The 26,489-nt window shown below is 39.4% G+C and overlaps 1 protein-coding gene across 1 annotated transcript; it reads left to right on the top strand.

Moving 5' to 3' along the window:
• Positions 1–15,871: 15,871 nt before the first annotated feature.
• LOC100695605 (L-amino-acid oxidase-like) lies at positions 15,872–24,208 on the top strand. Its single transcript, XM_019354443.2, has 7 exons — positions 15,872–15,954; positions 17,639–17,862; positions 18,774–18,886; positions 19,050–19,251; positions 21,945–22,013; positions 22,150–22,286; positions 22,992–24,208. The coding sequence occupies exons 1-7, from the start codon at positions 15,924–15,926 to the stop codon at positions 23,791–23,793; spliced, it is 1,578 nt and encodes a 525-aa protein (XP_019209988.1). The 5' UTR covers positions 15,872–15,923; the 3' UTR covers positions 23,794–24,208.
• The last annotated feature ends 2,281 nt before the right edge of the window (positions 24,209–26,489 follow it).

Here is a 26,489-nt window from a genome sequence, read left to right as displayed (position 1 = left end):
CAAACAGAAGATACAAGACTGGCTGCTGGGTGCTTCAGAGATCTCACACAGCTACAACCAAAAACTTCTGATCATGACCGACACAGAAAAAACAACCAGTGACAGAGTCCAGCAGGAATACAGCATGGATCCTCATTACTCCGTGAAAGTCACCAAGGACTGCCTGTTCAACGACTCCTGTGTACCAACAGCAGACAGCTACACTGTAGTGAAAATATTTGGAAGTGTTTCAGAAGATGGACAAACTGTGTCTGGACTTGATGGATCTTCACTTGCAAAGTTGATGCTGAAACCATCTCTGGAAGCGGCTCCAGTTTTCTCTCTTGATGGAAACACAACCACACAGTTCCAACAGAGCTTCATTCGGGTTTTTATGCTCCGCGGCATCCAAACAGTCTTAGAAACCAACCAAAACAATCAGCAGATTTACCAGGTAATGGATCGACCTGACTCAGTTTACAGCTTCAAAATCCCACAAAGACCAACTGATCACAGCACACAGTATGACCACCAGCAGATCGTAATGATGGAAAATGACCCTGTGGTCATAAAAGCTGCTAAATATTTATATGAGAAACATCCAAAAGTTAGTTCTGTCTATGTCCTTGATGAAAACCAAAGACCCAAACGTATCCATGGTGAACCAGTGTCTCTGTCAGAGGACAGCAGACTGGTGCTGGTAGGCCATGGTCAAAGAGACAACTCAGGAGAAATGAGACTGTCAGGATACAGTTCTGGAGATGTGGCAAAAATCATTGAAAGGACAAACAGAGGCAGTGATAAAATCAAAACAACGAGTGTGGTGGCCTGTGAGGTCGGATCAGACCGATCATTCATGGAAACTCTGCTGAGGGATCTCCATGAAAATTGCATCAAGACAGAGCTTCATGTGAGGGACGCTCTCATCCAAGTCACACACACAGGAAAGAAAATCACTCAAGAACTCTCTCCAGAGGGGCTGCAATGGAGACATGAAGACAACAGCAAGAAAGTGGTGGCAATACTTGATAGAAACGGAGATGTAATAATGAGAAATGAGCCTGGAAGTAAAGGAGAGGCTGTTTTTACCAATGAAAGAAACTTTCTGGGTCTCAAAAAAAAGAAGGGCATCAAAAAACCAGAACAAAGTGTCAAAAAAGAAGACAGCTGGCCAGATGAACCAAAGAGATTTGTTAACCCAGATATTTTTAAGAACATTGACCAAAATGAAGTTACCAAGATTAAATCTGCCATTGATGAACTTCAGGCTCTGTCTTGGGGAATCTTTCACTCAGATCAACCAGTACCAGCGACAATCAATGTCAATGACGCAAATCAAATAAGAGAATATTTAATAGGGAAAAGAGAAGAAACGACTGAAAATGGGAAAACTAGAGCGACTATAAGGTGGATAGATGATGAACGTGAAAAAAGACAAGTCCTTAATGAATGTTATCAGATTAACACAGGAGAAGACATTAAAAATATAATTCATCACTTTGCAAAGAATGGAGAAACAAGGACAACATATCTTAGGATCAATGACTGGATAAAGGAAGTTAACCCTAAAAATCTCTACGTGTACCCAGTTGGAAAAAGGCTTGACAACAATCAAAGAGACAACAACATAATTGATGGAATTAAGAGGATTATTAGTGCACAGGTGCAACACCAAAGTTACCAAGACATACAAGGCAACATTATAAAAGTTGACATGAATAATGTCCGTAAAACACAACAAAAACAATTGTATGCTCAATATGTGAGAAATATTTTTCGTGGACAGTACACAGATGTTTTTCGAGGAAGACTGGAAGACCAAAAACTATCAACTGAGTCCTGGTTCACCACATATTTCACTGCATCAGTTATATCTGAATCTGCCAGGAATTTCCGAACATTCCCTTTGACTCTTATGGCCTTGGATATGGCTTTCAGTCAAAAGCATGAGAAAAGTAAACACGGCTTAAATTTTTTATTTGAAGAGCATTCAATGGCAAGAGGAGGAAGCTGGGTTGACCCAGAAAAACGGGGATTCACTGACTCAAAAGAAGAGTTCTTACAATTGGAATATAACCTTTTTGATAAGTGGAATGATGATTTTATTGTACATGAAAAAATTGATCAAATAGCAACAGGGTACAACATATTTGGAAAAAACTCAAACACAGAAAAGTCCTTCTTAGCCGATTACCAAAATTACAAAAAAAAAATTGAGCAATCTCCCAGTATTGTAGAAACATCTGGAGATTTTAGGAAACCTTCCACATCTGGAACACTGGGAGGATACGATGATGACTACGTCACAATGCGAGACCTGAATTCAGCCTCAGAATTAGAAAATACCTTCAAACATGAATCCTATTTCTCTAGAGCATCTGCATCATTGGCTAAAGAAGTCCATGCTGCACTAAAGGACAAATATGGTGAAACTCTGGCAGGACTGCACCTTCAGGAGGGAACGGCCCAAATAGAAAGTGGACAGCTTGTATGTAAGCTCTTGTCAGAGAGAGCTGATGCTGAGCCCATGGAGTTCAGGGTTAATTTATCTCCAGAGAGTCAACATTACAGTGAAAAGGTGTGGAAAAACATTGAGACATCAGTGCATGAGATGGAGCAGCACAGTTCAGGATCCTATCATCAGGTCAACAAGTATGTAGAGAGGACTGGAACTACTGTTGGAACTATGGGTCTCATGCTGGGACTGAAAGGAGCTGCTCGTGCCTTTGAGGAGGGAAACATCAAAGATGGTGTGACGGGGTCTTTGCAGACAGTTCATGGAGTGACGGCTATGACAACATCTGCTATTGCAAGCAAAGCTCTGACCTCAGAGTCAAGAATCGCAAAAGCTGCAACAACGATCATGAGGAGCCCTGCGAAGGCCACTATGGCAGTTATACCAATAGTGGGAATTGGATTTGGGATCTACAATCTGGAACAAGATTTGGAGAGAAGAGATGCTCTGGGATACACTGATGCTGTGTTAGATTTTAGCATGATTGAGTTAGATGTTCTTGAGCTTGCTCAGCCTGAACTGGCACCTATCATTGCACCTCTAAATCTGGCTCTATCAGTTGTGCGGATGGCCAATGATGATGTTTATATGAGTATCCAGAATGAACTGAACAGCCTCCCAGCGGACGCTGGAGTTTTAGAAAAAATAGCAGCTGGTTTTGTTGGCTTTGAGAAAGGGATTATGCACTTTGCTATACATGTGGCTAGTGTGTTTTATGACTGGCATTATGATGAAATTGAGGAGGGACGAAGACTTGTTGCACAGATCTCAGATTATCACCAATATTATAAAGTCACAAAGCAACAGGATGGAATGACAGCCATTGATTTTACTGCTGGCGCCTCCTCCTGGAATGGAGGAGGTATTAACTTCTGCCTCACTGATGAGGGTGAGTCTGAGCTCTGCATGGACTATTTTGTTTCTCATGATGAGAGTCTAAGAAGACAATGCTGGAATATTAACACCGATGGAAGCAAAGATATAATTCTTGGTCTGGGAGAGTCACGTGGATTAGAGCACACAACATATGAAAAAAAAATACTCATGTTCATACCAGCTGGATCTGTGACAGTGGTTTCAGGTTATAAAAATCTTACCTCTTCAAGATACGGGACATACAGGGGAAACAGAGAGTCTAATCGATTTTTTGCAGTTCAGAAACAACAGGACGAACACATGATTGAAGTCATGTTGAGTTACTATTACAGACTTTATGGGGAACCAGGAGATGACACATTTTTCCTCGGTCCACAGAAAAGTTATGTTGAAGGCTCAGGAGGAAAAGACACTTTCATCATCCCTGAAAATGGAGGGAAAACGATCATTAACAACTACGATCCCTCCAGAGCACAGGACACTCTTCATTTCAGTGTCAACTACAGCCAGATTTCTGTGTCTAAATCAGGAAACGATGTTGTGCTGATGTATGAGGGCAGTCATACTGTAAGAATACAAAACTGGTTTTTAGGAGAAGATTATCGTCACATGAACATGATGTCAGGAGACGGAGTCTTATTTGAAATTTCCTCCAGGGTGGTTTCTTCAGTTCAGCTGGTGGCCAGAGCAATTAACAAGATGTTCGAGACACACGGTGAAGTTGTTGATGCATCACAGCCACTTTTACGCACAGTTACAAAGATCTTTGGGTCTCAGTATGATGATAAACTCATTGGAAATGGAGAAAGTAACCTGATAGATGGGGGAGGAGGGCAAGATCGTCTGATTGGTGCTGAAGGAGAAGACATTTACATGGTGAAAGGCAGAAAACGTTCCTCAGTGCTGATTGAAAATTACTCCAGAGACGAGAAAACTGACCTGGCCATCATAGAAGCAAATCTTCATACATTTGGAGTCAGGGTAGAAGGTGATGATGTTCATCTGGAGGCTCACCATGACAGCACAGCATTTCATGTTTCTGTAGTGAACTGGTTCAGATCATCAGCACACAGACATTTACTGTTCATCACAAAGGATCTCATCACCTTCACAGTGTCAGATAACAAGGCTGACTGCCTGCAGAGGAACACCTTCACCAAATGTATAAAGAGCCTCAGCATTGACTACAGCAGCTCCCCATCTCCTCTGGAGGTGGACCTTGAGAAGGATGAGGCTTTGGAGAGCGTGACAGAGGTCCGTGGGTCAAACTATAATGATGTCATCAAAGGAAACAAAGAACACAATGTTGTTGTCCCTGGATTAGGAGAAGATTCCATTGAGGGGAGAGGAGGAGAGGACTGGTACGTCATCACACCAGGTCAAGGCGTGAAAACCATCAACAATCTATCACCAGATCTAGCCTTGGACCTGCTCTTCCTTAAAGAACAATATCAGCATATAACATGTAGATGTGAAGGTCAGAGCATCATCATTCAGGTACAGGGCAGAAGAACTGTTATTTTACAGAACTGGTTTAAATCAAAGAATTACCAGCACCTGCAGATCAAGACCAGTAATGGAATAACAGCTGGACTGAAGCCCAGCATCAGCAGCTGTGGGCGGGATTTAATGCTACCTTTAACCATTGATTACAGAAACCAGAGTCTTGAACTACTTCAGCGAAGGTCATATTTATACAACATACAAACTGATAGTAAAAATCTGCCTTGCTACACTCAGAGAAGCACACATTCAGACATATACAAATTTTGTGTTTTCCAAGGAAAAGTGATGATTATGAATGATGTTGAATCAGTGAAAGAAATGTACGGCTCCTCAGGTTTTGACATCATGGTTGGAAACAGCAATGAGAATTTACTAGATCCATACACCGGGGGGGCACTGATGATAGGAGGGGAAGGGAAAGACACTTACATAATCAAACACGGATATAGGAAAAACATCGTCATTGATAACTTTGCAAAAGATCAGAAATCTGACACTGTGCTGGTAGATATGGATTTCCTTGATGGAAGTCGAATTATACTGGACTCATCAACAGAGGATATTGATGTTACAATCTTGACAAAAGAGGAAAGATCAGAATTCAGTCTGCTCAGCTACAGTAATGGTGAAAAACATCAGCATCTAGAATTTCAGAGCTCTGATGGGGTCCATTTCAAACTCAAATCTCTGAACTCATCTGCAGGTGACTCTTTCTATCAGGTAGAAGCTTTCAAAGTGACTCTCAGACAGTTTCAGGCGGACTGTCATTTGGACCTCAGCTCTCAGAGAAATCTGTCAGAAGTTCACACAGTGCAAGGCTGTCCCTCCCAGTCTAATGTTATAATAGGCAACAACCGAGACAACGCTGTAATTGGTGGGTGGAAGGATGATGCCTTGGATGGAGGTGATGGAGATGACACGTTGGTAGGAGGACATGGAGCTGACATTCTGATTGGTGGGAGAGGTGACGACACTCTTTTTGGTGAAGATGGAAATGACACACTGATGGGAAACTCTGGCCTGGACGTCTTCCTTCCTGGACCAGGAGCTGATCTGGTGGACGGAGGTCCAGGCAGAGACTCAGTTCTCTATCGGGGTGATCATGAGAAGCATGAAGGAGTTTATGTTAACCTGCTGACAGGCCAAGGCCACTGTGCTGACGCTCAGGGCGACGTTTTGAAGGATGTGGAAACTGTGATCGGTACTATCTATTCAGACATCTTAGTGTCTGGTTATGAAAGTTCTCTTCTCAAAGGCTCAGATGGTAACGACATCTTGGTGTCCACTGGTGGAGATTATCTGGTTGGAGGTGATGGAAATGATATTTACATGTTCACTTTCAGCAACGGCTCAGTCACCATAGACAACTGTGCAACAGACAACGCCACAGATGTCTTGTATTTAGCATCCAAGTCAAAGCTGGCATTTGACTGCCAGATTTTATTTGAGAAAGTTATTTTGACTTTTTATGGAGGCAACCAAGAAGCTATGAAGATTTCTCTGAGAGGCTGGATAAGTGACAACAATGAATGTGGTCATCTGATGCTGGTTTTCAGAGAAACTAATATTTCAGTGGATCAATTGCTCCAAGGGTGTCAGTCATGATGAGTAAAAGGTGCTTTGCTCGTCAGTCATGAGCTGAAAAATCTGCCTGATTCTGCTCCATCTCTTGTTCATGTTGCAGATTTGTGGAGTGTCAAAAGTTAATTTGTGGCATCTTTCAAATGAAAATGAAATTTACATTTATCTAATTATTAGAAAACAATAATGATATCTGAATATCTGAATATAGGTTTTGGTTATATTCTTATACAATATCTCTTACATATTTTTTAAAAAAAATGACAAACAGTGAATTTTAGTGTAAAAATGCTACAAAGTGTTTTACATGCTAAAGTCTCCTGAAACTGTGCAAAACAACTTAAACATTTTGTATGGTTCTTCAATTATGCCCAGCCTGAAATCAGCCTTCAGAAGACAAAAAGAAAATGTTGAAATGGCACAAATAAATTGTAAACCTTTTTCCGTGTTAACATTGTGATTTAATATCTACTAATGCATCATTCTTTCTTGATAATGTTTATCCATTCATCTGTCCATTTTCCTCCAATTACTGAAGGTGGGTCGTGGTGGCAGCAGCCTCAGAAGAGAAGCCCAGACCTCCCTTTTGAGGATGGTCTAGAAAAAAACACATTAACTAACTGGGTGGGCAGAACGCACAGCGAGGGATAAGGCAGAACATGACACTGAGTGGAGGACAAACTAAACAATAAGTACAAGAGATCAACAGGGGACTGAAGACCAGAATGGGGAAACAGCTGGGACTAATTACACATGAGACTGGGAGGAAACAAAATACACTAACACAAGACGAGAAACTACCAAGTACAAAACAAAACAAAAACAGCGTCAAAACCCAAAATGCTCAGGAGGCTGGCCATGAGTCTAAAACAGAGTCCAAAATGAAACCCAGCAGGCCTGTGTGTTCACTCTCTTTGCGGTAGAGTCCTGTTCCAACACACAGTGGGTTTTTTCTGTATATCTACATAGCAATTTAATTAGATACTTTTAGATAATTTCTATTTGTCATGGCCAGGCAGCCAAGATGGGGTGAACAGACTCGGGAGCAGACAACACTCGGAGGCACGGAGAATGGGTGCACAACCAACTTTTATTACAGAGAGCGAGGTGCAAATAAATTGGTAAATAAATTAACAAATGCAAGAATTACTTACTGAGTAGAACTATGAACTAAGAGCAAGGAAAAAAGGCAAACTATGAACCACAACACAAATAATCCTATGATATACCATGTACTACGATAAGACTATGAAGCCCTGGTTACTTGAACTACACTACTGGAATAACTCAATAATTTTATGGTATGCTATGAACAAGAATAATACTGTGATGCACATTGAACAGCACTATGGGAGCCACAAAACTACAAACGATTACCATGAACCATGGACTAGGAATCTCATTTAGAGATTTACGTCCCTTGATAAGCAGAAGACGTCTCACTATCTATTCAACATCTCCCATTACAATGGCCCCACAGTTTCATGCGTGTAGGTGGGATAGTGCATAAGGCCAGTTGTACAGTTAAGAAACTTAAGAAAACAAGGGCAATAAGAAAAACACTGCAAAAGCACACAAAACACAACAGAAATAGGAAAAAAGAAAACGCAAATAGGAAAAACAAAAACACAAATAGGAAAAAACACAACGGAAGTGTTTCTGGGGAGACAATAACCCAACAGACCAGTTGCAGGAACCCAAAACATGGGGTAGGCATGTTTTATCATGATTCATATAATGCTGATGATCGATTTACCTCTCATCTTTCCTCACAAAACCAAAATCCTCCACTTTTTTAAGTGTCTCCCAGAGCTCCAGGAGATGGCGTCACACAGGTTACCCCCCCCCCCCCCCCCCCCCATTTTGGCAGCAATCGGCTGACTGGTGTAGGAGGCTAACCATGGTTGATAACTGTTGCGCCCCAGGTTGTACAAATTGACGAGGAAAAAAGAAAGGTGCGTCGTTTTACCGTATTCCCAAAGATGCAGAAAGGTGAGCTAAATTGATTAGCGCCCTTAAAAGAGCCAGGAGTAAGCAAAACAAGACTGAAAGATGGGACCCTCCAGCCATTGGTATTAGGAGTTGGTGGGGTTTCTCTGGTGTGGTGTCACGGGGTCTGCTTCTGTTTTCAGCACAGGTAGGCGGGGCGGTGTGTCACGGGATGCTGACACACCGGCGGTACATCAGACGTCATTTGATGGAGTGTTATTTAGGAGCAGCGCAACAGACGTCTGGTGTCGGAGTATTGCTACCTCCCCGAGTGGTAACTTGTCTGTTAATTCTCAGCAGTGTGCATTACGGCCAACCTATGTCTTGGATTTTGTTTGCTTACCTGTTGTCCTGTATCCTCAGCCGGATCCATCACCCGCTTACCTGTCACCTGTTTGTGAAGCAGCATTTCCAGGATTCCTACGGAGATCGATCTCAGCGTTTCTTCCACATCCCGGGAATCCCCGCCCGAGCCTGTACAGCCAGTGTGACAAGTGAGCTCTCCAACTCTCCCCATATTTATTGCCGTTTTTCAATTCAATTCAATTTAATTCAATTTTATTTATATAGCGCCAAATCACAACAAAAGTCGCATCAAGGCGCTTTATATTGTACAGTAGATAGCACAATAATAAATACAGAGAAAAACCCAACAATCATATGACCCCCTATGAGCAAGCACTTTGGCGACAGTGGGAAGGAAAAACTCCCTTTTAACAGGAAGAAACCTCCGGCAGAACCAGGCTCAGGGAGGGGCGGCCATCTGCTGCGACCGGTTGGGGTGAAAGAAGAAAAACAGGATAAAGACATGCTGTGGAAGAGAGACAGAGATTAATAACAGATATGATCCGATGCAGAGAGGTCTATTAACACATAGTGAGTGAGAAAGGTGACTGGAAGGGAAAAACTCAATGCATCATGGGAATCCCTGGCAGCCTACGTCTATTGCAGCACAACTAAGGGAGGATTCAGGGTCACCTGGTCCAGCCCTAACTATATGCTTTGGCAAAAAGGAAAGTTTTAAGCCTAATCTTGAAAGTAGAGATAGTGTCTGTCTCCGGAATCCAAACTGGAAGCTGGTTCCACAGAAGAGGGGCCTGAAAACTGAAGGCTCTGCCTCCCATTCTACTTTTAAATACTCTAGGAACAACAAGTAGGCCTGCAGTGCAAGAGCGAAGTGCTCTAATTGGGTGATATGGTACTACAAGGTCATTAAGATAAGATGGGGCCTGATTATTTAAGACCTTGTATGTGAGGAGCAGGATTTTGAATTCAATTCTGGATTTAACAGGAAGCCAATGAAGGGAAGCCAAAAAAGGAGAAATATGCTCTCTCTTTCTAGTCCCTGTCAGTACTCTTGCTGCAGCATTTTGGATTAGCTGAAGACTTTTCAGAGAGTTTTTAGGACATCCTGATAATAGTGAATTGCAGTAGTCCAGCCTGGAAGTAATAAATGCATGAACTAGTTTTTCAGGATCACTCTAAGACAATATATTTCTAATTTTAGAGATGTTGCGCAAATGGAAGAAAGCAGTCTTACATATTTGTTTAATATGTGTGTTGAAGGACATGTCCTGGTCAAAAATGACTCCAAGGTTCCTCACAGCATTACTGGAGGCCAAGGTAATTCCATCCAGAGTAAGAATCTGGTTAGATACCATATTTCTAAGATTTTCAGGGCCGAGTACAATAACCTCAGTTTTATCTGAATTATGAAGCAGAAAGTTAGCGGCCATCCAGGTCTTTATGTCTTTAAGACATTCCTGCAGTTTAACTAATTGGTGTGTGTTACCTGGCTTCATGGATAGATAGAGCTGCGTGTCATCTGCATAGCAGTGAAAATTTATGCTATGTCTTCTAATGATGCTGCCTAGGGGAAGCATGTATAATGTAAATAGAATTGGTCCTAGCACTGAACCCTGTGGAACTCCATAATTGACCTTAGTGGGTGAAGAGGACTCTCCATTTACATGTACAAATTGCAGTCTATTAGATAGATATGATACAAACCACTGCAGTGCAGTACCTGTAAAACCTACAGCATGTTCTAATAGGATATTATGGTCAACAGTATCAAACGCAGCACTAAGGTCTAGCAGGACAAGCACAGAGATGAGTCCACTGTCAGAGGCCATAAGAAGATCATTTGTAACCTTCACTAAAGCTGTTTCTGTGCTGTGATGAGCTCTGAAACCTGACTGAAACTCTTCAAATAAGCCATTCCTCTGCAGATGATCTGTTAGCTGTTTGACAACTACTCTTTCAAGGATTTTTGATATGAAAGGAAGGTTGGAGATTGGCCTATAATTAGCTAAGACAGCTGGGTCTAGAGATGGCTTTTTAAGTAAAGGTTTAACTACAGCCAGCTTGAAGGCCTGTGGTACATAGCCGATTATTAGAGATAGGTTGATCATATTTAAGATCGAAGAATTAATTAATGGCAGGACTTCTTTGAGCAGTTTTGTAGGAATGGGGTCTAAAAGACACGTTGATGGTTTGGAGGAATTAATTATTGAAGTTAACTCAGAAAGATCAATTGGAGAAAAAGAGTCTAACTTAACATCGATGGTACTAAGAGTAGCTGTAGATAATATTACATCTGTGGGATGATTATTGGTAATTTTTTCTCTAATGATAAAAATTTTATTTGTGAAGAAGTTCATGAAGTCATTACTAGTTAACGTTAAAGGGATGGTTGGCTCAGTAGAGCTCTGACTTTTTGTCAGCCTGGCTACAGTGCTGAAGAGAAACCTGGGGTTGTTCTTATTTTCTTCAATCAGTGACGAATAGTAAGATGTTCTGGCTTTGCGGAGGGCTTTCTTATAAAGCAGCAAACTATTTCTCCAGGCTAAATGATGATCCTCTAAATTTGTGACACGCCATTTCCTCTCCAGCTTACGAGTTATCTGCTTTAGGCTACGTGTTTGAGAATTATACCACGGAGTCAGGGACTTTGGATTTGAGGCCTTAGTTTTCACAGGAGCTACAGTATCCAGAGTCGTACGTAGTGAGGAGGTAAAATTATTAACAAGATAATCGACCTCTGTTGGAGTAGCGTTCAGATAGCTGCTCTGCTCTATGTTGGTACAGGGCATTGAAGATGATAACAGTGGGTGGATTATATTCTTAAACTTAGTTACAGCACTTTCAGAAAGACATCTACTTTGATAAAGTCTACTCTCCACTGCTGTGTAATCAATTATTGTAAATGTAAATGTTATCAGGAAATGATCAGACAGCAGAGGGTTTTCAGGAAACACTGTTAAATATTCAGTTTCTATGCCATACGTTAAAACAAGATCTAGAGTGTGATTAAAGTGGTGGGTGGGTTCTTTTACATTTTGAGAGAAGCCAATTGAGTCTAGTAACAGATTAAATGCGATGTTGAGGCTGTCATTTTTAGCATCTACATGGATGTTAAAATCACCCAATTAAAAGAAACATAAAGAATACAAGCATTATGACTGAACAGAAGCATTACTTAAATAATTTAAATAATAATAATTTCTTATAGGTTACTCTACAATAGGCTGTAAATAGCCCGAATGATTTAAAAAAAAACACACACACACACATAATGTAAACACTTTTAATTGTATATTTTTATATAGCCTATAAATAGAGAGGCAACCTCTCAGGTTCACAATGACATCTTCTGTGAAAACATTTTTATGAGTCCTATCCCTGAATTTGCATCATTTCATGAATCATGTTAAAAGTAGGCCCAGTATATCCATGCAGTTGTAAAGTGACTTACATATAATTCTTGTATTTTTAAAAACAACTGACTAAAACTATAATTTTTACAATATTTGCATGTCAAATTAACATAATTGTTTTCTTATGAGTATTGAGGTATTTCACTGTTTTTATTCAAAGTATTTGTAGTTTTAACCAATAAATTTGATTATAATCACAGATTGATGCTGTAAATATAACAAAAACATCATATTTAATAGTTTACAGAAGTCCACTGTGATTGAAGCAGGAAAATTGTGTTTTTGAGTTTACTATACTTTTCTGTAGGGATTTTACATGGTTTTTATGTCAAATTCACTGCCATTTTTTACAGTGCAGCAATATGAAAAACGCTGCAAAAGCACACAAAACACAACGGGAAGAGAAAAACCAAAAACAGAAATAGGAAAAAAGAGATTTCCAAAGCATAAGGGAAGTGTTTCTGGTGAGTCAGTGTGAGTCAGTGTGCACGCTAAATATAAAGCACTTAGACTACGTCCACACTAATGCATTTTCATTTGAAGACGCATCATTTTCTCTCCGCTTTGGCCTCCTGTTCACACTGAGACGCCGTTTTCCTCAAGGAAAAATGCAGCCTTTTGAAAACGCTCTCGAAAACACATACATTTCAAAACAGAGCTGTTCCGTCACAGTGTTGAAAAAGATAAATATCAGTTAATCGTTTTTAGGCTGTCAGTAGCTTTTCTTAAAATTCTTTAATTCTGACTCGCTTTTGCGCAGGACTGGAACGTAAGCGCTTTCGGCCATTTCAATGTGGACGCACAACTCTGTGAAAACGAATGAAAATGCTAGTGTGAACGAAGACAAAAACGCTGTTTTCAAGTCTATCCGGGCTAGTGTGGACGTAGTCTTAGTTTGACCTAAATGCAGACTGCAGAGATGTGACTTAAACTCAAAACCAGCTTTATCTGCTCAGCTGCAAAGCCATACAAAACTAAACCGGGAACTCTAAACACCTGGGGAAACACAGGGAGAGACACACAACCAGGAGGGAGATCGCAATACAGGACTGAGGGAGACGCTGACATAAATACAAAGAAGGACAACGAGGGAAGTGCGAACAGATGGGGAACGCAGCTGACATGAATTAACATGATGCCACTTTTTACCATGTTAATGGATGGCAAAAGATGCCATTTGCAGCACCAGCAAATCTTGATGTCTTCTAGTAGAGGGTGCAGCCAAGTGAGAAAGGGAAGTCAGCAGATGAACTCCTTCAGCAAGCTTTAAAGAAAGTGGGTAAGAAAAGGGGAAGGCAGTGAAAAATACTAGCATGAAAAGAGTTCTGAAAAAGTGGATGGTAATAATAGTTTCTTCACTTTTTCAGTTTCCAACTTCCACTACCCTTTGGTTCCTTTTCTTTAGAAATCATTGTTGACAAAATTCCTGGTGACTCACCACTAGCACAAAAAAGGGATGTTCCAAGTGATCATATGTCTACATGGAGATTGTAAATTTTCCTTTAGTTTAAAACAGTTACAAGTAATAAGACTCAATGAAGTTAAACTGAATGAAGATTAATTGATTAAAAAAAAAAAAGTGCAACAAAAAAAAGTCTGCTTTGTGCATAAAAACATCTGACCGTACCACTGAGTTAGACAATTATGGTTTATTGTAGACTAATATTAACATTTCCGACTGCACATTATAACACATGAAATTAAAAAAAAACAAAGTTAGAAAACTAATTCTAATTAAAGACATGGTAAATTAATAACATAAACTAAGAAAAACACACAATACATTAATTTTTTTTTTAATTTCACTATCTGACATGTTATTACAGTAACGTATTATACCCTGACACTAGCAGATATGCTATTAATCTTTCCAACAAACCAAGCCTTTAAAAGTGCTGAAATTTTCCTTCATGTGTAAAAGTCTCAATAGCAAAAACATTTCACCAAATGATATTACAACAATAACCAAGTGCACTGCACATATACGTTTGTGTTGCAACTAGGAGTGCATTAAAGTGAGCCCAGAAGCATTGAGAGTGATTGGAAAACTGCCCAGTCTTATGTACACCACACTTAGCGAGAGGAGCTATGACCAAAGTGACATCAGCAACAGCACCAAGTAAAGCTGGACAACTCCTACTTTTTTTTCATTTCCAGAACAGTTCAAAACTACACAATCCACAAGAAAAGTAGAATCTACTAGAAGTCAAGAAAATTTCAGAAAAATCAGGAAACAGTTTCTTTGCTAGTGATACAGTTATATATATTTGTGCTCGCATTTCAGTTTTATAGACAGACTGGCGACCTGTCCAGGGTGTACCCTGCCTATCCCCCTGTGACAGCTGGGATGGGCTCCAGCGGCCCTCATGACCTGGAAAAGGATAAGAGGAAGCAAATGGAAAGATGGATAGATGGATTTCAGTTTTATGTTTAAAATTATAATTAAAATATCTTTTTTGTCATTGAAAAACACAAATGTTTGTTAAGCAAATGGCAGAATGATGACAGATCTTTGAATGTATAGAACCTAATGTATGGCACCTGATTTCACAAGTATAGCCTTGTGAAATAAAAAAAAATGAGGGGAGTAGTCCTTTCCTATTGGATGAAGCTATCATGTGAGATAATAAATTTCAGCAGTGAACTCATGTATATAAAAAGACTTCACATCAAGTCAAAGAGTGAGGAGTTGGCAAATCAAATCAGAATTTGGTGAGCTTCTTGATTGGTAGGATTGTTTTATTTGTGCTTGGGATTTTTTCTAACATAGCAAACCATATAGTTGCAGTGATGCATTTTTTACTTTCCGTTTGCATTTATATTTTATATAATTATACAATACAAATATATTTAATATGTATTTAAAATATGATAAACGTCTGAGGATTAAAATAATCTGTGTGGATAGAAACTGTTAGTTATGATTACCTTTATTGTGAATCCCCAGTTGCTGTCAGTAAAGTTATTGATGTATTTATAACTTTAGTTTGGTGCATCAAAGAAAAGGTTATTTGCATATTTTTCAGTTTCTTTTGAAAAAGTTACTTTCAGTTAGTTTAAATACTAGTTGATTTTTATCAACTAGAATCCAGCTATAAAAGCCGAAATTAATTGTTATAGTACACTGTACGTGCCTTACAACAGTGGTCCACAACCCCCGGGCCACGGAGAGTACCAGTCCATTAGTTGTTTAGTACCAGGTTGCGAGAGTTGAGGCTCAGGTGTGAAATCTGTTTCCAGTTTTTATCGTTTTTTATCATTATTTTTTGTACATAAACTGACAGACCACTATGGTTAATTTGGAATCTATGCCATGGACATAAAAAAGGTTGGGGACCGCTGCCTTACAGAATATTGTTCACTTATTAATTAGTTGTGATTATACAATTGGTTGTGAATAAAGTCCTGAACTGTGTTGATAAATAAAAAAAGGACTGAGAGAAGTATTCTCACATGTTTATGTAATTTGTAGATATTTGCAAGCTTAGAAAGTGATTTTGATATCAAAATACTATTGTGGATTAATGCATATATAATTTATGTGGGCTATACTGATATAATATGTGTCATTGTATGCATATACTTGGGGTTGCATTTACAAAGGTGATTTCATGTTTTTCAAATCTACCAATATGAAGCTGATGAAAAGATAAATGTACTGTATCAAGTTCCCAGCTTGTGTTTTTCAGTATCATTCTCCTTCTTTTTCTTCTGTCCTTGCTTCCAAAGACAAAAAGAAGACTAATATGCAATGAGAGATGGATCCACAATTAGCCAAGTGGAAATTCTGTGAGTAATTTTGGTGCAATGGATTTTAGTTTTTAGGTTTTGTTTTTGTTATACTATATACAAAGTTTGAAAAATCTAAAAATTCAAAGCCTGTAAAGTTTTGGTAATTCGATTTTTAAATGTTTGTTTTAAATTTTGTATAATTAATTTGAGCTTTGGAGCAGTTGATTCCATATAAAGAAATTGACGTTGGACCATGATTCAGTTTTTAGAATAGAATGCCTTTATTGTCACTATAGAGTTGTACAATACAGCTTTGCAGCACTATATACATATGGACAGTATTAACAGTTTTAAAAAGTAATATGTAATAAACATATTTTTTTGAACACCAAGATAGTAATGCCTCTTGATTTTTGTTAACCACAATGTACGACAGCAATCTTTATAAAAACGTAAAGGCATCCACTGTAAGTCACACACTAACAAGAAGAATGTAAAGCCAAGCGCCCCTTTAGAGTATCTGGTTTAAAGAACTAAAAATCCTTTTGTCACCTGACTCTTTTTAAATTACACGCGTCATTATGTCAGATTCATATACTGCTCGATTCACATATTGATGCAATGAGCCAGTACAGATCATTCTCAGTATTTAAATATCAAGGTGGATAAAAAAAAAAGGGTTTTTTTTTATTATTATCATTTTGTTACATGCATACCACTTTGGTGTCCTGAATTTAAACCATTGCTGACCTGTTAACACTCCATAACTTTGGAATATCTCTTGAAAATGAGAAGACATTTTAAGGATTTTATTTTTTTCACTTCGTTTAATTTACATATTTCGATCTTGGAAAGGGGTGGGGCTTAATTCGCATAGCTAGAGAGTCTTTTATATATTTCTCCATGGCTTCTCGCTCAGTTTTGGAGAGGCCATATTGGCGACTTAAGGGGAACGGAGCTCCTGGAAGAAATTCTATGCTGCAATCATAGGGATGATGTGGCTGAAGGGAAAGCACTACGTTTTTACTAACATCCTCAGTGATATCAGAACTGAGGTCAAATCAGGGAGATCATTCGGTTGCCCTTTACAGTGGTAGAAACACAGGGGGTGGCTGAACGTAGATAGTTTTTTTGATCACCGAGGCTGCAACCTGAGATGCAGTTCATAGACCAGTCTGTTTAGGGATTGTGTGTGCTCAACCATTGAAAACAGAGAACGAGAGGAGTGCTCAGAGCATCAAACAAAAACAAAACAAAAAAACTGATCTGCTACATGGTTACCAGACATGGTGAGTTTTATGGGTTGGTTTCGGTGAGTTATGTCAGGGAGCCTAGTGCCATTTAGAGCGGTGACTTGCAAGATCTCAGTTTAAAGAATTAGCAGATGTCACAAGGAAGTTCCTTTCAGCCCACAAATCTATCAACGGGTGAGTATGGGTGCGAAAGGCAAACTTAGCTGGACGCATGAGTCGAGGAATCGAAAGCTTCGTCGATCCTGTCAGCTAGTATTCCTACAGTTACCAGGGGCATTAAACTGGGGTTAAAATAATTGGTAACTCTAAATTGCCCATAGGTGTGAATGTAAAGGTATGTTAGCCCTGCATGGCAACCTGTCCAGGGTGTAACCTGCCTTTCACCCTATGATAGCTGGGATGGGCTCCAGCCTCCCCCATCCCTAAATTTAAATATCCTATATTAAAGGAAGGTTTAAAATCTCTTTTTATCTTCAATATGTGTTCAGTTGCCATCAGTGTGCTGCTGCTCGCTTTATATCCCACTGCTGCTGTTGCCAGCCTGAAGGATGAGCTGGCTGAATGTCTGGAGGATGATGATTATTACCAGCTCATGGACACAGTGAAGACTGGCCTTCCTTATGTCAATAAGTCTCATCGTGTTGTTATTGTTGGGGCTGGGATATCTGGGCTGACAGCTGCCAAGCTACTCGATGCAGATGCAGGACACAAGGTACATGCAACATTTTTATATTTCAACTTTAATTATGTGGTTTGTCTCCAATAGGAACATTTATTTCTTGACACAGTACACAGAACTTTAAACAAGTGCTGTCATCTGCTGGCAAGAATTTTGCAAGATTTTAAAAATGTAGTATATCTGTTCATGCCTTCAGTATTATAGTCATTTGTTGCAATCCGCTCTTATGTGAAAATCATCTCCAGCCAAAAGGCTTTATGTTTTCTAAAAATAATAATAGCAGTCCACTCTACACTAAGCATGAACTATGGGTGCAGAAGGATATCTGAATTTGAATTTGTTTGACTGCTGTTCTTTTGAGAACATGAATACAAATTCTTTAATTATGTAAAAATGTTGACCTGTTTCACAGTGGTCCAAATGGTAAATCACCAAATGTAATAAAAAGTTCATACAAATATTTTCCATTCATACATTTTTGAGGGCCTGCTCACAAGCAGAAAACCCTATCACATACATTTGGTTTGGGCCTATTTTCAAATTATTTACTTTTGGACTTGACTATTATATGATATGTTTCTATCAATAAAAGAAAAGCACGTTCAGTAGTTTTAAACAATCATTTTAAAACATTCTTCATAGATCAGTCAGTGAATGTAATTCAAAAGTGGCTAAAGAGAAGAACATATACAAATATACTACCCATCAACCTTTCTCATATTTTTGGCTTTCATGTACATTAGTTATAAATGTCCAAAATGGCTTATGTACAACAAGCCTGTATCATGACATGTGTCTAATTTCTGAGTGCAGGAGTGTTCTTCTCTGAATTTAGATCATTTCTTTTTCTTGAAAATTTCTTTTTCTTGCCATTTTTCTTGGAAAAGAACAAAAATCTATATTTCCACAATGTCTTAATTTTTTTTTTCAACTATTTGATTAAGATAACCATCATAGAAGCTAGTCCTCGTGTGGGAGGAAGGGTGGAGACCTACAGGGATGAAGAAAATGGCTGGTATGCTGAATTGGGTCCGATGAGGATACCAAATAACCACAAGTGAGTGAAAATATGTCAAAGATTTTCAAGTTTTGCTCTCAAAGAGCCATTGTTTGAATTACCCACATTGTTGCCATCAAAGGGTGGGATCAATATGATTAAGGAATTAATTAATTCTGATTTATTATCAGTATTTTGATTTGGATTACTACTCCTTTAACAGGATCATCCGTTGGTTTATCAAAGAAATGGGGCTCAAGCTGAATCCATTTATCATGTATGACCCCAACACTTTTTACTTGGTTCATGGACTTCGGAAGAGGACGTACGCAGTGACAGCAAACCCAGACATCCTGAATTATAAACTGCCAGAAAGTGAGAGGGGAAAGTCAGCTGACCAGCTGCTGCTGCAGGCTTTGCAGAAGGTATGTGAGCAAGAAGGAATTTATGTAATTTTTTAAACCCTGTTTTCACTAACTCTTCAGATATCTGCTGCAGAGAAAATGAAACAGCATCTCAACTATCTTTCCAGCCATTTAATTAGATTTTTAATTTGGAATTTGCATTTAAGAGAAAAGTTGCCAAACCACGCAGTAAAACCATGTACAGTAGATTCAGCAGTTGCCCTATAAAATTGTAACTTGATGTATTTATCGACTCCATGGACCCCAAGTTTTTTTGAAAACTAGAAGCGCTGACTAATTTCTGCACACGTATACTCCACATAACAAACCCACTGTAAGTGACATCAGTATCATCAGAAAATGTAATCATATACTTTTTGTTACTGATTTCCACAATTGTTTATATACAATATAAAAGAGAGCAGCACGGTGGTACAGTGGTTAACACTGTTGCCTCACAGCAAGAAGAGTTCAATTCCACCATCAGGCCGGGGTCTTTCTGTGTGGAGTTTGCATGTTCTCCCCGTGTTTGCGTGGATTCCACCAGGTACTCCGGCTTCTTCCCACCGTCCAAAGACATGCACTTTGTGGGTATAGGTTAACTGAAAAATCTAAATTGCCCATAAGTGTGAATGTGAGTGTGAATGCTTGTCTGTCTCTGTGTGTTAGCCCTGCAACAGACTGGTGACCTGTCCAGTGTGTACCCTGCCTCTCGCCTTAAGACAGCTGGAATGGGCTCCAGTATCTCCTGCGTCCCTGGGAAGGATAAGCGGAAGAGAACGGATGGATGGATAATGAAAGATATTGGAAAGATATTGGAAAAAAAGAAGAGAGCTCACATAGCCCCATGTGACTCTTGTATTTGTAATCTCTGTGGGTGACAGAAGAGAACTGACTTTTTCGTAAAAAAAAAAAAAAAGGAGTATAATCTATATGGGAGTTAACCCTCATGTGTATCACATTATTGTTCTTAGGGATTACATGTTTTATAAGATCTAAAATTAAGATCTCTCTAATTCTTGCTCTTGCTCTTGGCGAAGGCGGTCGCACTTTTCTCCTCCTCCTCCTCTCCCTTAGTTTCCCTGCTTAGCCTCTTGTGTCCTTGTCTAGTCTCGTGTTTTTTGTATTACTTTTCCCTGGAACACTCTCTCACAGTCTGTTCTCTAAAACCTAAAAGAGGAATTATGGATTTGATCAACTGGTCCCTGAATGCTATTGACACCCTTTTCTCAACGAGAAGTCTGGGCTCGGGTGAGCCTGAGTGCTGAAGATATCTACCTATTCGGAACCATGGTAACAGGGTTCTTGCTGATCGGAGCTGGCTTGGCCCTGGCTTATCGAAGAATTAAGGAAGCGGAACCGGCTGTTCAAACCCCCACAAGGCTGCCCGCTGGGATTGAAACGATGGGACGAGGCGTGAGTTTCTCAAAATGGGCTCATTGAGTGCAGCAGGGATAAGATCTTGGAGAACGCATGGCTGCCGTGAATACTCAGAATAAGATCTCTGAGTGCAGACTGGATCACATCTTGGAGAAGCTCACTGTGGTCGTGAGTTCTCAGAAATCGGCTCTTTTAGCACAAGAATGACAACATCACGGAGCGTAGATCTGATAACATCATGGAGAAGAGCAAAGGCTCTCCAACGGGAGATTGAGAGACCAGTGTTGGACTTTTAGAACAGCTTTGAAATTCATATGAGTTGTTCGCAATAAAGTAAAAATTCACCATCACTTCATTCGGATACCCCTTCGGCGCCAGCTGCGGTCTCAAGGCTGGAGCTGAACAACAACACCCTGATAACGACTGTGTTTAGACTGTTCTTCCCATTCTATGCAAGGCCACCTGGGTTGGCTGGAGGACTGTTTACTTAGCCTGGCAGGGCGAAGGACACTGTCTCAGCTGAACTCTGGACACACACACACACACATGCACACACACACACACACACACACACACATATATACACATGCAGATATACACTCATCCCCCCTCCAAACGCCTTCGACGCTTATTCCCTTCCGATGCTGACGGTGGATCATGGAGACCAGCGCTTATGCTGCAGGCCCGGATGTACTGTCTACACTGGCTGTCTCTTACCCTTTACCCGCCCCTGTTGCTTGTCATGTGTTTCTTTGGTGTATTAAGAGTTTTTTCATGTGCTATGTGCAGAGGTGGTTTTTTCTGTTCTCAAACTGATCTCCCTGTTGGAGCTCAGTCTGGGGGGAGTATTTAATTCTCCTTATCTTTCCTCATGTGGTGCTTTTTCCATTGTTATACCCCTCTGACCTGTCTTCCCCATGTGATGTTTTTGTGTAATGTATATATGGTTGGAGGGTAAGATGGCGCCGCCATTGCGTGCAATAGGTCGGCAGCCTTAACATGAAATTTCCCCCTGTGGGACTAATAAAGGTATATCAATTCAATCAATTCAGTATAGAGATATTATGGGTACATAAGAGTGTCCCCTACCTCAACTCTCAAGTGTTGGCTGGGACCGTGAATTGGATGAGATTTTGTAAAGACGGATGGAAACGTAAACATTTAAAATATGCAAACATCTAATGTAAACAACATTTTGGATGATTCTAAGTGATTTTCTCTGAAAATCATCATTTGTTTGTAATTTAAAAAATTTATTTTATTTCGAGTATTACCAATAACTGCTGACTTTGCATAGAGAACCACTCGAAATAACTTGTATGTTCTTTTTCAAGGTGAGAGATGAAGTTGTGACCCATGGCTGCAAATCTGCATTTAAGAAATTTGACCATTATTCAGTGAAGGTAAAGCACAGCATCATCTTGTAAAATAGTGCCTGTTGTGATATCTAATTTTGTCAATTATGTTCTTTATTAAACAGTATTAATCATATCAGTTGCTTGGTTTCATAAAGAACCATGTAAAACTATTGTTTTCCAGGAGTATCTAAAAGAAGAAAGTGGTTTAAGTCCAGAGGCAGTGATCATGATTGCAGAGTTACTGAATGAACAGAGCCTCATGCATCTGGCTCTGACTGAGATGCTCTACTTTGAGAATGACATCAGCGACAGCACCATGTAAGACTGTTAGAAATAACAAGGAAGTGATGGGAGTTGTGACCATTGATAAGAAAGAATTGCCAGATCTTATTTTTGTTCTTGTTTCTACAATCCTGAGCCACCATGATGTTCTAATTGGATTTTCTGTTGTAAAGTTGGTAAACAACTGGGAATGGAAAATTAATTTCACTATTGTAGTTAGATTACATAAGGTTTTATAATAATGCCTTTATTACATAGGTCTGTTATGTAAAAAATCTATCTTAATTGCTGCTGAATACTTACAGGAGCTCCTTGGTTAGTCTAACATTATAACAACAGAACCAAACTGTTTGCTGTATGTCTAACTTTTGAAACTGAACAGGAATGAAGTGGAAAACATAAATGAGGTTAGAACCATTTCTCTGTGAGTTATCAGTCACAAAATACTATTTCTATAAAACCAAATATAAATAGGTTAACTTAAATTAAGAAATGAATGGGGGAAATATGATGGTAAATATGATGTAGAGGAACACTTAAGCTTTCTGACAAGCATCCAAGTTGTCAGCAAAGACTCATTTGCTCCATTCCTGAATGTTTACTACTGGCTCACTTAAGTGCAATAGTTTGCAATCACCACTACATGGTGTAGAAGGCCAATAGATGTGATTCTATACAAAGGCTCAGGCTGTATGACATTCACAAATGTGTTTTTATTTTTTTGTTCTATTTTTTTTTAAGGTATGATGAAATAACTGGTGGGACAGATCTCCTCCCCAAAGCTTTTCTCTCCGTCCTTGATGCCCCCATCCTCTTCAACTCCAGAGTCAAACGTATCAGCCAGTCACATAAGGGTGTAACCGTGTCATATAAAACAAATGATGAGTCATCTTTGACAGACATTTCTGCTGATGCCGTCTTAGTAACAACCACAGCCAAAGCTGCCCTCTTCCTGGATTTCAACCCACCTCTCTCCATCCAGAAAATGGAGGCATTGCGGGCTGTCCACTATGAAAGCTCCACTAAAATCATTCTCACCTTCAAGAGGAAGTTCTGGGCGGAAGATGGCATCCAAGGAGGAAAGAGTATCACAGACCGGCCCTCTCGTTACATCTACTACCCAAGCCACACTTTCCCAAAAAATAAAACCATCGGTGTGCTCTTGGCTTCCTACACCTGGTCTGATGACGCCCGATTTTTACAAGGTGCGACCGATGAAGACCTTAAAGAGCTAGCATTGAGAGATTTAGCACAGATTCATGGTGAGCAGGTGTGGGACCTCTGCATTGGGGTGGTGGTGAAAAGGTGGGGCACTGATCCATACAGCTTGGGTGCCTTTGCTCTCTTCTCGCCGTACCAACACATAGAGTCATCGAAGGAGCTCTTCAGAAGTGAAGGCAGGGTCCACTTTGCTGGGGAGCACACAGCTTTCCCTCATGCTTGGATTGAGACAGCTATGAAATCAGCTGTTAGAGCAGCTACAAACATCAACAACGCTGCACACAAGGAGTCGGCTAAAAATCAACATAGAAATGAGTTCTGAAGTGTCAAATATGTACTCCAGGCTAAACAGTTTTACTGAAGCAATATATATCCATTTAGTTATAGGGTATTTTATTTGACAATTACTGTGGCAAAAGTCAAAAAGAAGCTGTTTCTAAAAGTTTTCCTACAGCGCTAATTGTTGTTGATTAATTTTCACTGTGGTGGCTTTTTCCACCATACAGCTCTAATCTAAATCAGACTCGTGGCTTCTGTTGCTTTTTGATGGCTTGATGTTGAATGGTAATAACATAATCCTATATTACACACCTGCAGCACAATTTACCAATAAAGACCACAAATAATTATTCATTTAAAGCTGTGCTCAATGTTTATTAGAGTGCACGAATAGTGGAATTTTTTTTTCTTTTTTTGTTTGTTTTATTTTTGTTTGTTAGTTAAAATCATTTCAGACATTGGTGAATTCTTAATAAATCAATTGCATTGTGTTTTATGACCCCTGTCGGTTACTGTCTCATTTAAGCCTATGGAAATAGGCTCGTCAAATCCCTTCTTTTAGAGGGATTAGCTGGAGAGAAAAAATTGGGGAAACTGAAATTACCTTTCTTTCAATGCGAGCATATTTAAATGTGTAACCTGCAAATTTCTGGGCAGGGCTAACAATATATTACAGAGCCCCAGACATTGGAGAAAAAGAAGAAAAAAACTTTTACTGAAACACACTTTTAGTGTTATTGAAATTTTTTATTCTGTTTTCTTTTTCTGTATATTGGTTAAACTTATACCTAATTATACTACTCAGTATTAAGCCTTCTGTGTTTAACTATAATACTATTTCTCTCGTTCTAAATCATATACAATTATGGGTTGGTGACACACTTCTTATTTTTTCCACATACAAATCTGCCAAGGTTAAAGCTGGATTCTGTCCACTCATACAAAAGTCAGACAGTAATAACAATTACAACAACAATAACAGTAATTCTTACTGCTCAAACTACATATCTCATTTAACATATTAATCAGACATATTTTGATTATTTCTTTGACTAAGAGTTTACCATTAGCAAATATGGAAAAGCTCTGTTTTAGTACTTGTCAGACAAAATCATGAGGGTGATGTTGAATGATGTCAGCATGTCTCACAGATTGGATGTCAGAAGAAAAAGAGGAATTCTGCAGTAAGTTGGATAAAGTTGCAGTCTCCTGAGGGCTGACAAGTGGTGACTGGAGCACAATTCAATGTGCATGTCGTTGAAAGGAACAGGAACTTGAGAACTACATCATATGCAGAAGATAGGAGACTGCAAGGAGATGGTGTCAGGGAGACTGTAGCTAGGCAGCATTGGATGTTAGAAGAGGAAATGAGTGAAGGTAAAGGTTTAAACGGTGGAAGTTAAAGAAGAAAGAATGTGTAGAGTTCAGGAAGGAGTTGAAAGAGAAAAACAAGAAACACAGGAACAACAAAGAAACATACATTAAATAAAGAAATGAATAAAGAAAATGACAGAGAAAAAAAATAGATGATGGAAAATTGTGAATCAGGAAGTGCTATAACTATAGCAGGATAAAGTTCATGAGCCATAAACTCAAGCTATGGGAAAGAGAAGCTAAATTAAGAACAGTGGTGACAATCAGAAAGCAGCAGTATGTCTTCATGCCAAGAAAGAGCACTTTAGATGCAATGATTTCTGGGTTGATAAAGACGGTCACAAGGAGTTGGACTGTCCCGTAGTGGAACTAGAGAATGTATATGATAATGGGCCAAGAGAGGAACATTGGTACTAGATAAAAAAGTCATGAGTAACAGAAGTATGTGAGGGTCGTACAGGACATATACAAGGACAGTGAGACAGTAGTAAAGTGTGATGCAGGAGTCTGTATGGACTATGATGTTTGCAGACATCACTGTGATCCATAATCATAGTAGGGACCAGGAGCCGAGATTTGTTGCTGCCATTGGTAATCAGTCATTTTTGCGACACACTATTAACCATTAGTACAGTATTAGTTAATGCTTACTTCTGCATTTATAAAGCATTTTCCATCCTTAGTCTCAGATTTCTCATCAATTTTCTATATTTTTAAGTGATGGTATACAAGCTCACAACACTGTTACCACAGAACATCTGTGTACCCTATTGTGGTTAGCACTGAGTTCTATTTTTTGTTATCTATCGTCCACCTGTGTCACAGTCTGGCTGAGGCAGACCGTATGTGTTTGCAAGAGGGGACTCAAACGCAGACCAAAAACTGAACGTGACGTGGATTTAACAAAAAATAAGCTGTTTATTGAGGCTAGGAAACAAGGTACAAACAAAAGGCATAGGTGAAACTAAACAATAACCTAAACTGGGTGAACTAAAACTAAACATGAAAAAACCTTAAACATGGTGAACTGACATGGATACCTGAAGTTGTGACGTGGATGAGCAGACGACCTGAAAAGGAATGACTGAAGACACACGGACTAAATACACACAGGAGGATAATGAAGGAAAATGAAAACACATGGGGGAACAGCTGACACACATGAACATAATGACGTTACAAGAGGAGAGTAAAACTAAAAACATTCAACACAGGAACACAGGACCCCTTCAAAATAAAACAGGAAACAATGAGACGCAGACATGACAACATGAACTTGACAACATAAGACTCTCAGACATGAAACACATGAAGGGCAATGGAGACTTCACAGGGGTTGAAAACATAAGGGGGAACTAATAAGCA

The sequence above is a fragment of the Oreochromis niloticus genome, linkage group LG3 (genome assembly GCF_001858045.2).
Source record: "Oreochromis niloticus isolate F11D_XX linkage group LG3, O_niloticus_UMD_NMBU, whole genome shotgun sequence".
Lineage (NCBI taxonomy): Eukaryota > Metazoa > Chordata > Actinopteri > Cichliformes > Cichlidae > Oreochromis > Oreochromis niloticus.
The sequence above is the reverse complement of the archived record's forward strand: the minus strand, read 5'-3'. Positions and strand labels throughout refer to the sequence as shown.